Source organism: Chanodichthys erythropterus, chromosome 21, assembly GCF_024489055.1.
Source record: "Chanodichthys erythropterus isolate Z2021 chromosome 21, ASM2448905v1, whole genome shotgun sequence".
Lineage (NCBI taxonomy): Eukaryota > Metazoa > Chordata > Actinopteri > Cypriniformes > Xenocyprididae > Chanodichthys > Chanodichthys erythropterus.
This window is the reverse complement of record NC_090241.1, coordinates 17,640,102-17,652,574: the sequence shown is the minus strand read 5'-3', so window position 1 is coordinate 17,652,574 and position 12,473 is coordinate 17,640,102. Positions and strand designations below refer to the sequence as shown.

The 12,473-nt window shown below is 37.9% G+C and overlaps 1 protein-coding gene and 1 long non-coding RNA gene across 2 annotated transcripts; one reads left to right on the top strand and one right to left on the bottom strand.

The window, feature by feature from the left end:
- Window positions 1-8,045: 8,045 nt before the first annotated feature.
- Window positions 8,046-9,562, top strand: LOC137010601 (uncharacterized). The gene is made up of 3 exons (XR_010893382.1): window positions 8,046-8,180; window positions 8,487-8,602; window positions 9,284-9,562. It is a non-coding gene; the product is annotated as an uncharacterized lncRNA (long non-coding RNA).
- A 567-nt stretch (window positions 9,563-10,129) lies between these two features.
- On the bottom strand, window positions 10,130-12,016 carry LOC137011711 (transcription factor Adf-1-like). The gene is made up of 3 exons (XM_067374797.1): window positions 11,585-12,016; window positions 11,093-11,274; window positions 10,130-10,909 (listed from the first exon to the last, which is right to left on the bottom strand). Exons 1-3 carry the CDS (start codon window positions 11,733-11,735, stop codon window positions 10,433-10,435), a joined length of 810 nt encoding a protein of 269 aa, XP_067230898.1. The 5' UTR covers window positions 11,736-12,016; the 3' UTR covers window positions 10,130-10,432.
- Window positions 12,017-12,473: the final 457 nt, after the last annotated feature.

Genomic DNA, 12,473 nt, shown 5'->3' with positions numbered 1-12,473 from the left:
AAACGCGAACGGCGCCGGACGCAAACTAGCAAACACACTTGCGCTGTGCCTTGCGTCGCACTGCGCCGGGTGTATTATAGGGCCCCTTGACTTCAAAAAGTAATCCCTTGTAGAGCAATATTTCTAACTGACTTAAGAATATTATAAAGATACACTTAAGCATCAAGTTTTTGTCTGCTAAATCTGCATGTTTATAGTGAAGATACATGTAACTTTTTATATTAGCGTCAGTAAGTTTTGGAAGCACAGGATTTATGTTCCCTCCCAAGCAATCTGTCCTTTTTCCACCGTCACAGCAATTGAAGAACAGTTGGAGAGGAGAAGAAAAAAGAGGAAGGAGAAAGAAAAAGCAGACGAAAGGTCAACAGGATGTGAAGCTTCTATTATCAGCAATCTTCTCCTGGCTTCCACAGGCAGCTTGTTTCTAAACTGCCACCTAGCCAAGCATGAAGGGAGTATAATTTTAGCCAATCTCCCAGTAGCTTGGGTGTACAGAAAGCCATTGTAGGCCAGCAAAATGGTCACAATAGAAGCACTGGCCACTGATAAAGATCTGCATAGGTAATGCCAGGACAGCAATAAGTGAAATTTTTGCGTCCCTGCATTCAGACGGCACTCCCTTACAGCCCTGACCACTATTTGTCCCTTTTTCTTTGAAAGTGATGGATAGCATTTTTGTGCAGTATAATTGCAAGGGCCAGGGCATGTGTGGAAATTGATTAATTCCCTGAGCGAATAATGCATTACCCTGGATACTTCTTTACTGTTTATCAGGCCATGCAGCCAAAGGCTTTGTTTGCTCTCTTCAACTTTACCCAGCTACCCCTAACAGGCCTTTTCAAGAGATCTCTGCTTTGAAAGGCTTCTAGTCATTTCAGTAGTATTTGTTGTGCTACATCTTTGGTATCAAAGGTAACGGAGAGGGCAGGAAGCAGAGACAAACACGTAAGCCATTATACCTGAATGCGCACTCTTCAAATCACATTCACTCTACATTTTGCAAGAAACTTGTTAAAGGGATTGTCCCTAAATAATGAAAATTGTCATTTTCTCGCCCTGCTTGTCTCCATACATTTTAAACCTGGCACCACAAGATTTTTCAGATGTTTTTTTTTTTTTTTTGTCAAATAAAAGTAGTTTCTTCTCAACAAAACCTTTATAGTGCACAAGGTTTGTCCACTGACATATTGAACAACTATGACTGATGAGAGTAACGACCTTGTGCATTTATTAATACAGCTTTTCATACACTGATAACTGATTACTGAAAAGTAACAAAACTTACCATATAGTCTATAGAAATGAGGTAAAACATAATGGGCAATCTGACGCCAGGCAAGTTTTTTTGTTAGTTTCAGCCTGACGCATTTTTTATTCCGTATTTTTTATTTATTTTTTTGTTATTTAAAGGGTGCGTTAGTAATATGCGCCTATATGCGGGTGCACAACACTTGTACATGTTGCTTGTTACAAACACAGGGATGCCCAGCAGCACACAAACATGCCATATATTAAAATAAAAGGATTACAACACTTTAACCTCGCACATGAGCAGATCGGCTTCCACTCTGTGCCTGGCGCGCCGACCATTTTTTTCTGTCGTTAAACTAGCAAAAGTGGATTCGGACACGTCCTAAGTGCACCTTAGATCGTTACAATAGTGTGTAAATGTGCATTAATTTTAACATTGTATTTAGTTTTTACCTAACATTCCCCATATAGATAGTAATACACAAATATGGACATGTCCATGTTTAAGCATTTCATACAATGGGCTTAAACAGCTCACCTTTTACAACAGATTTAGTTCACAAACTGTCGTGACCTAAATATGATTTTCATTTACAATAATAAATCCTAAAACTCTGAATTAGTAACTTACTTTTTGTGCTTTCTGTCGCGCACACACTCAATCTCCAAGGATCTCCCATTCTTGGCTCATTTTGAGTCAGACTTGTGAATTCAGTGAATCGTCAAATTTTCTGACGGGATCATTTGAATTAGTGAGTTGTTGATTTGAGAACATAAAATACTTTGTTACTGTCCACTACTGCAATCCACTAACCGGTAACAAGGTGTTGGATGCCCAAGGCTCATCGATGCACAAGGCATGATCCCATCTGATCCGAGTCAACAGAAGGTCTACTGTGGCACAAGTCACACAAAATTTTAATGACGGTTGTGGAATGAATGTGTCATAACACACAGTGTGTTGCACTCTGTTGTGTATGGGGCTGCATAACCACAGACCTGAGTGCCTTTGATGACCCCTGTCCACCGTCGAAGGTTCCTACAATGGTGTGGGAACTAGAACGTTGAGCAGTGGAAGAAGGTCGTCTGGTCCGATGAGTCTTGTGGACTGCCGTGTATGTGTGTGCTGTTTACCTAGGAAAGTGATGACACTATGATACACTGTGGGACGGCAAGCTAATGGAGAGAGTGTGATGCTCTGGGCAATGTTCTGCTGGAAAACCCTAGATCCAGCCATTTATGTGGACGTAAATTTGATACGTGCCAACTACCTAAACATTGTTGCAGGCCAGGTACACTTCCTCAACAATGATGTTCCCTGGTGGAAGCGGCCTCTTTAGCAGGATCATGCACCCTGCCATACTGCACACATTGTTCAGGAATGGTTTGAGGAACATGATGAAGAGTTCAAGGTGTTCCCCTGACTTCCAAATTGCCCAGATCTCAATCCAAGGATCTCCTGCTAACGTCTCAGTGCCAGATAGATACCACAGAACACCTTCAGGGGTCTTGTAGAGTCCAGGCCTCGGTGGGTCGGTGCTGTTTTAGCAGTCTAGGCAGGTGGTCATAATGTTTTGGCTCAACAGTGTATATACTTTTCACAAGGTTTGATACCTTTGCTCCAACAATTACAATTTTTTTTTTTATTAAGATTTTGATTATTGGTTACCTTTTATCCTCCCACCGGTTGTATTTAAGGTGATAACAGATGTCAGTTAGACCTACTGCATTGAAATGCCATATTCAAAAGAAAAGAAAAGAAAAGAAAAGAAAAGAAAAGAAAAGAAAAGAAAAGAAAAGAAAAGAAAAAAGAAAACAACGACAAATCTGAAAGCAGTAGCACTGTCTACAACTAAATCTCTGTATTGTCTAATCTGAGAAATGGTGCATTTGGGGGCTCTGAATGTAGCCACAATACACATTCCCATCTCCTGTCTAATCTCCCTCTGAACAGATGCCTCAACTTGAAGTGGCGGAGTTGATGAGGGATAGAAGTAAAGAATCAAAACAAGTTGGCTGAACAGGAAAAAAACGTGTCATAATTTTCACAAGAGAAAAATGCAACCATCAGAGACAAACATCTGATGTCCTCATCATGAGCCATTTGTCAAAGGTCTGATAACCAGCTGTGGGAGTGGCAAAACTTGTTTCACCTTATGACTCAGGAATTGCTTCTCTAGAATCTTTAATCTACATTTCTAACAAAGAAAATGCCATGCTTACTTTGTACGTGTAATTTCCATCTTGCTTGTGAGAATGTAAAAAAATAAATAAATAAAATATTTGTATGTGCAGGGGGGGTATTTCAGAAAGCAGGGTTAATTTACCATCACATACACCATGAACTCTCAGTGAATTAACCCAAACCTTGATTATTTGACGTATGCAGGTTCCATATCCATAGTCTGGAGTAAGTTCATTCAACCCAGAGTATGAAGAGTTAAAGGTGACCACACAGTCATTCTCAGTCGAGCAAGGAGTCACCATGGAAATGAATGCTAAGAAAAAGTATGCCATACTACTTCTTTCGTCGGGCCCGTTCACAGCAAGAACGATACCTATAAAGATAACGATAAAGATAACGATAAAGATACAGTTCTAAAAATCATTCTGATTATAAAAGAACAGCACTGTCGACACCACAGCAATAACGACAACGAATCATGCTATAGAGAAACAATATAGTTGGGATCACTTTCATAACGAATTTTTCCTAACTGCTGAATGATGAAACACTGGCAGCCAATCAGAATCCATTCTAATTTAAGGGCTCGCACATTTAAAATGGCAGACGACATTGCGGAGAAGTTAATCGTTGAGAGAAAAAGCCACCACTGTTTGACAAGTCAAACCCCCTTTTCATGGATACTTGAAAATGTATATATGAAAAACAATTGGTAATACCCTTGGAATAAATTGTAAGAAATATTAACTATGAGATCGTTATAGCAAACAGTGTAACATAAAATTACCTTAGGTATCCAGCGCTAGTTTTGACAACATTGTCTTTCTTCCTTTGAAGTTGCAGTGAAAAAAAAATAGGCATTGTTTTTATTCCTCTATATTGACTTCGTCAGCTAAATCCACTGTAAGATTAGATCGATTACACTAGCTATTCACTCGAAACATAGCATGCTGAGGACATCTGCTGGTTAAAGCCATATAAATGCAACAATAACAGCAAAAATATGTTGTACACACTTTGAAATCGCAGCGTGAGCTTAGAATAAACATCGTTATCGTTCGCTGGTGTGGACGCAAATATATTTATTGTTATAGTTATCGTTCTTAGTGTGAACTGGCCTTTCTTCGTTTAATGCCATTTACATTCTTAGTGCATATCGCCACCTACAGGGCAGTTGTGCAATAAGTTTTTTTAATCTTTTAATCTTTAATCTTTTTTTATTACCATGAACAAGAATTATAATTATAGTGTATGTTCATGCTAATTATAAATTATAAAGAAAGATTAATTGAACTAAAAAAAACAAAACAGGTTTGCAAAGATAATATGGCTGTATAGGTTTATTTTTATGTTTGTGTTCTTGTAAGGTGAGATATAGAAAACATCCCATTGAGAATAAAATAAATGAGAATAAAAATAAAGTAAAATAAACATTACTATATATATATATATATATATATATACACTGATTGTTTGTGTGTGTGTGTGTGTGTGTGTGTGTGTAGGTCACAGCTGGTTGGTTTTCCACAATATAATTTTTTATTTTTTTTTTGCTTAATACATACAAAAACATATGGCTTTTTTCGTTATACAAACATTTCTTTTTAACGGTGAGCACGCACATCTTTGTGCAGCAATGCCACTCTCCCTCCAGGTTGTCTCAGATGGAAGTTGGCACTTAATTAACCTCTCGAACCACCTCTTGCTCACGACAGTTTTACTGACGACTTCTCTTAATAGTTTTATGACCTTGCCGTCAATAAGACTGAGATGGACTGAATCGAGATATGATTTAATTAAAGAAGTGCACATGTTTAAGAAATATAACCACGGTGGTATGAAAACCAAGGGGTGTGGGGAGCACAGAAGTGTGACCTTGCGATGAAATATTAAACATGAAAGAGTTGAAGGAAAAAGTAACTAAATCAGATGGAAGTTGCACTCCTAATTTGCGTTCAAGATGAATTTGAGCACTGTGCTTTCTAAAACTCTTGAAATAAAAAAAAAGAAAAGAAAAATGAAGACCATTTGCGACTTTAGCCTCTTCAACAATTTTCTTTTTAATCTTGACTTTACGTTTATACACTCTATTGCTATAATTTATAAGTGTTCGTTCCTCACAAGGTCAAGATAACTGACGTTTACTGAACAAAAGTTGATGTTTATATTGTGAAAGAGTTTGAATTCGATTTTGAAATGAAACACTTGAGAGCTTGCACTTGTACTTAAGATATTTTATGGGTTTTTACTTTCCTCATAATTTAAATAGTAAATGTCAGTATATAACATGAATCACCAGTGAAGTGTGTTCATTGAAGAATCACTTCAGTTCATCCTTTTTGTCACAGTCAGACCATCGTTTCTTTATTTTTATTAAAATACTCTAAACTTTTCATACATTATTCTTTGAAAACTATTCATCAACATCTTTAAGAAAGCAATGAATAGTGATAAAACACTGTTCTCCTTCATTAAAATCCCAAACCGTACATACCAGTCGAATTTCTTCTCCTTCCCCTGTGGTGTGCTGTCTCTCGCTCCAGGGACGCGGCCTTCTTAATGTGAAAGAGGAATACGTTTCTGCACTGTTGGATTTCATTTTCCTCAGATCAAATATTTAAGATCAAGAGTGAGAGAGTGTGCAGCTTAAGTATATTGAACTCCTGGAATAGAGACTGTGCTGCTCAGACAATGGCGGATCAGGAGCGCAGTCACCCATGATGGCCTCGGTGACTGCCAGGGACCCCTGCCATTCTCAAACTGCAGTCCTGAGGAGAATGAAATAACTTTATAATAGTAGGGGTGTTCCTGGGTTTATACACTGATATAATAATCCGTTTTTCACACAATGGAGATAATGATCGTTATTATTGCTGGCGAGTGGGGGGGTGAGGAAATAGTTTGGAATGGAGACTTTCCTCCATAATCCTCCTGCTATGAAAGGTTAAAGACGGATTTGAATATTATGATCCATCCTCCTCTGTTACAAAGAAATAATTGTGATTGAACAATAATTGTCGTTTGAAAAGTCTGTAGTTCTGATCTAATGGTATATAATATAATATAATATAATATAATATAATATAATATAATATAATATAATATAATATAATATAATATAATATAATATAATATAATATAATATAATATAAAATAAGCAACATGAGGGCTCCTAGAGATCTGTGGAAGGTTTTTGAAGGGTTTTTGACTAATTATATTTAGATGTGAATACATGAATTCTGCCATTTGTGTTTTAGCCAGACAATTATGCAACTTTATCAGTTACCAACTGATTAAATTCAATTAAATTCACATTTATTTGTATAGGGCTTTTTACAATACATACAACACTGTTAGCCCGGATAAGTTGAATTTACTTAAAAAATTTGAGGAAACTGGTTGCCCTAAAAAAAAAGAAGTAATGATCAAGTAATGTGAACTTAATAATTTGAGTTCATTTAACTTAAAATGTTTTGTAATATTAATTACGTTGTAGTTATTACACATAGTATATTTAAGTTCGATGTACTAAGCAAGTTAATTTATATCAGCTTTTATTTTACTACAAAAATAAGAAAAAAAAGCAAATAAAAGGTACATTCATTCAATTATATGTTTTATTTTAATTCAATTCCAAATACAACAAAATTTAATGTCCTGAAAACATTTCCTTATAAAACTTGAAAAAAAAAAACTAGTTTTAACAAATCAGCTTATTGTTAAGCACATGAATACGCAAAAAATCACAACAAATTGCATCAAAACTATATGGTTTGTTTACACTCCTGAGTTCACAATATTGGCAGTATTCCATTTTAGGTGCCAGCTCACATTTTCCTAGGTTGAGCATTACCTGCTGAATAAAATATAAAGTATTTTTCATACAGTTAGGGTAGTCCATCCATCACCAAACATCCTTCCAAGACGATCCTCACTCTAGATGGGTTTAGCTGAGCACTTGATCAACACAGAGGATTCTCATGGAGTTTGCCTGTCCTTGTCAACCTAGCAGAGGAAGACAAAGATCAACAAAGACATTATCATATAATAATGCATCAGATAATGCTATTGTCAAAAACTGTGTTCACGCCATGTCGTAATTATCATAATTACGAAATGACAACATGTGACATTCAAATCAGAGCTGTTAACATCCTTGTACTGGGAATTATGCATTTCTATGGCAACCCTATCAATGGCTAAATTAATCCGCAGCAGTCAGGTGGTACAGTGGTCATCTGGTACAAGTAGGAGCTCCCCAAAAATTCCCAGTTTACAGGTTTATAACAATTACAAGTTCTACAAGAACGTGAACGCTTTTTACAAGCTGGAATCTTATAATTATGGTAATGACGACATGGCGTGAATGCACCTATACATACCTGTACATACATGTAATTGTGCACTGTGCAGTATACAGATTAATACAATAATCAGCCTCAGAACAGCAGGGGCCAGTTGCATAAACCACTTATTAGGGTGCTTTCACACTTGGTTCGATTGCCTGGACCGAACCCGAGTTCGATTACTCCACCCTCCCCCTGCCCCCACTGGACTGTGTTCACATTAAGGCTCGAGTTACAGGAAACTTGTGGTTTTAAAAATTTCGCTCGGCTTTTTCCCACTCAATTTCACATGTTAAAAGAACTTATTAGTCCAATCATACAGAGAACAAACACGAACTACCGGGATTGTATCTCCGTGGGGGAACGTCTGATGATTACACTACGGTTCTTGGCAACAGGTAAGGTTATTCGTTGTTTGAACATTTCATTAAAACACCTTTTCAGTTGTGTTTATTTTGGTGTATTATGAAGCATTATAAAAGTGAAAAGAATTTTATTATTTTGTATCCAGTTGTAGCCTACTTTAAAAAGACACAATGTATAAAACATTATTATGGTTGTTTGTAGCACAATGTCTTTAATAACTGATAAAAAAAATATTTGCTTTAATGTAGTGTAGTACAAATGCATTAAAAGTGTTAGATTTGACTCTGTAAAAGGTGTGGAAAATTAATAGTGGAGTTATGTGTTTGTAATCTTTGCAGGAGAAAGCTTCAAGAGCCTTTCTTACCAATTCCGGGTGGGAATGTCCACAATTCAGCAATTTGTTCCTGAAACCTGTGCAGCAATCTACCAAGTCTTAAAAGAGAAATACCTAAAGGTATACATGTATCTGTTTAATGTTTTTTGTTTTAGCCCAAAAATGAGCAATTTTTTTGATCTCTCAGATATTGTTTTAGGAGGCCTCTGATGTAGAAATTAAAGATTTTTCAGTTTTTTTACATTTTAATAAGGGTAATTTTAGGGTCTTATATTGTAGTAGATAAACTGAAAGAATAGACAGGATGGTAGACCATGTGTCGAGGGCAGAGATCTAAGTATTATCCATCAAATTATAATTTCAATGCAAATAAAATTCCACTACTACATTCAAACAATACAGTCTGGCTGGCCTATTATGCTCTCTACTTATCATACTAAAAGAACACATTCATCCCCCCAGAGCACTTACAGGTTCATATTCAAGACCATTCATACCTGTCCCTGAACAATGCAACAGGCATCTCCCCCAAAATCCAAAACATAAAGAGCCTAATGCTGACCTATAAACACTTCTTCAACCCAATAGCATTGTGAGGACGAACAATAGAACCCATTAACTATGTAAATGTGATCTTGAGAGAAAAAAACATTTGCAGGCATTTTTTTTTAAATTTTTGAAAGTGATGTTGTAATTCTGCAGAAGTGGGCTTTGCAGGGTTAATTCAAGAATGTCAAAATCACTGAGTTATTAATGGTCTGACGAGTTAAACTAATTTCTTTTAATTATATTGTTTTTTAGTGCCCAGACACAGTGGAAGAGTGGCAGCAAGTAGCCGTTGGATTCCAGAATCAGTGGCATTTCCCAAATTGCCTGGGTGCTCTGGATGGAAAGCACATTAACATTCGTCCCCCTCCAGGATCTGGATCTAAATTCTTCAACTACAAGCATACATTCTCAATAGTGCTTATGGCACTGGTAGACAGCAACTACAGATTTCTGTATGTTGATGTGGGCTGCAACGGGCGCATTTCAGATGGTGGAGTGTTTGGGGATGCTCATTGCAGGATGCCTTGGAGAAAAGAACATCCAACATTCCTGCACCTGCACCACTTCCTGAATCAGACCAGCTGGCCCCTTACTGCATTGTGGCTGATGAGGCATTCCCCTTAAAGGAATACCTCATGAAGCCATACCCGAACCGCAAGCTGTCTGTAGAGCAACGCATATTCAATTACAGACTTTCGCGAGCTCGAAGGGTGGTTGAAAATGCATTTGGCATCCTGGCAAATCGTTTTCGCGTCCTACTAACCACCATTAATATTCAAAGCACTGCCAAAGTGGAGGACATTGTTTTGTCTTGCTGTGCTCTGCACAACTTTCTGCGCAAAGAGTGCTGTGAAGTGTACATGGCAGGAATCGACCAGGAAGAACAAGATCATGACACTGTCCCTGGAAGATGGAGAGAAGACCCTGGCCTACAGCAGGCCTCTCTGCCACGCACAACCAACAGTACAACACACGCCAAACAGCTCAGGGATAAACTGTGCCAGTACTTTAATTCGGACACCGGTGCAGTGCCCTTTCAGTGGGGCAAAATATAAGCATGTAGCAAACTTGTTTCTTTCCCCCTTGACCTTGGTTTATGTTTTATAACAATGGTGTGAATTTGCAAAATAAAGTTTATATTTTTACATCATTGTGTTTTGTGATTTTTTTTTTACATAAAGAACAGTGAAGTACCTTTTACACAAAGTCAGTGTTTTATTTTCAAATGTGCAAAAATAGCATTAAGGTAATTTACAGAAAAATATCAACAGTTGGTATTTAAAATAAATAAAATGTACAGAAATATAAACTTTGCATAAGTACTCTAATATAACGTACAACTAAGCGTGACATATTTACTAAATGCTACAATATCTGTTTACAATTTTGCTACATAAAAAATTACAAGTGTGTATACTGATTGGAAGATGCATCCAGTGCATGGTTGTGGCCCACTGAATATTTGAAAATGCAATTATCAACCTCATGCTGGAAATGTGGCAGTAGATGTGGTGGCAAATTCCGCATTCTGTGTTCAAGATTTTTGCAGTAAGCTGAGATGGCATCATTGGTGTTTTCCTGTGATGCCAACTTTTCCAGAGTTTTGCCGATGGTGCGCATCAAGTTTGTGGATTCCTCGCTGGAGGATTCGTCTTGCATCTTCCTGCGCTTCCCTGGAGGCTTTGGTTTTATGTTGGAGCTTTGCAAATGGTCCTTTCTCATGGCTGTGGACTCAGTTCCACAGATGGTGGATTCAGCCAAGGGTGTACTTGACCGTAGGTCAGCATCACTGAAGCTGGGGTCTTCATGGGTGCCAGTCCAGGTGTCACTGTTGGTACCATCTGAGGGTGAACAGGAATCACTATCAGCCGCAGGTTCCTTAAAAAACATAAGATACAAATGTGACAAGTTAATGTAATGGCTTGACTTAATATGCGGAGTTACTTGTGAATAGACTCTTTTAAAGAAGCACTTGCCATCTTACAAAAGCAAAATGTTTATTTTATTCTTGAAATTAAACAATAAATAAATAAATAAATATAAATATATTTGTTTATTTACCATGATCATTAGATTTGAAGTGCTCTCCTTCCTTTTTGTGTGAGGCTCTAGAAACTGCAGGCGGTTCAGGATCCATTGCTGCCTGCCAGTCTTCTGAGCTCCAGAACTTCCTGAGGGTCCTTGTTTCTTATAACGCATGTATTGGGTTCGCAATGAATCCCACCGCTTCTTGAGCTCTTTTTCTGAGGGACAAAGTAAAATTTTGTAAGCATTAAGTGTTATGGCTGCTTATTTTGTCACTTTAATGAGTATTTGTTATGCCAACAAATGTTACTTTTTGCTGTATTGTTAATTATATTATTAACAATTTGATTAACTTTAATATTATTATGAAATATGAGATGCTAGCACAGCACATATTAATTACTGTCTGTTTCCATAAACAAACTTAGTTTGGTACACACAAAACACTAAAATGGTTATATTAGTTTTACTATGGACTATTGAACAATTACAAACAAGCTTTCTCAATTGCCAAAAAGGAAATCTTACCTGATATGACGAGTTTATTTTCGATCTCACGCCACAGTTCAGCTTTCAGCACACGGTTGACATAACATTTTTCCGTAATGTCATACAAACCCGGCCTTTCCTGGATCATGTTGATCAATTCGTCTTCACTTGCCTCGTTCCAGATAGCCATGTCTTTCACGTACCTAAGGTAAACAATGTGTGTTCCCTCTTGACTTCGTCGTTTACTTGCTTCGTCACTTCCGTTTTTCTTTTCTCATGCACTGGTTCGCTAGCTGAACAGCCAATCAGAATGATCATATGGCCCGACGGCCCGACGAGGTCCAACGCCGATTCAACATTTCGAATCGGCCGAAACAAAGCCGACGAGGACCAACTTCAGCCGACGGTGCAGAACACACCGAGGAAACTTAGTCGGCCGACGAAGAAAAACTGCCCGACGGCCGACCGTCGGCTTGGTGTGTTCCGGCCTTTATATTATTTGGGTCCGACCCGCGGGTCGTTTGCGTCATCAAACCAGCAGCTGTTTACTCCGTTGCTTAGTAACGACGGCGCAGGAGAAGGCGGCAAAATGCATAACGTTGCTCTCCTCACTTTCATAGTTTTGTTTTTGAACCGTTGGTTTTGTTCATAACGACACTTGCCTCTATCTGCCGCGACTGTAGTACGGAAGGTGAGCAGAAATAAGAAAGGCTACGCTACAGCACTCTGTTGCATCACGTCAGTCACGCTCATTGGGAAAGTGAGTTAAACACACACACAAACACACATTTTTATCAAATAATACGGCATTAATAGCGGTTCACTTCCGCAATTTGATACGTTTGCATTCATATCAGAAGCGAACCGTACCGGAGTTCACTTGAACCGCACCCCAGACCACCCTTTTTAAGCGGACTCGGGTACGGTT

Coding starts and splice junctions, on each gene's coding strand:
- LOC137011711 (XM_067374797.1), bottom strand. CDS start 11,735: ATGGCTATCTGGAACGAGGCAAGTGAAGACGAATTGATCAACATGATC. Junction 11,275..11,584: donor AAATAAACTCGTCATATCAG/GTAAGATTTCCT, acceptor TTTGTCCCTCAG/AAAAAGAGCTCAAGAAGCGG. Junction 10,910..11,092: donor CTTCAAATCTAATGATCATG/GTAAATAAACAA, acceptor ATGTTTTTTAAG/GAACCTGCGGCTGATAGTGA.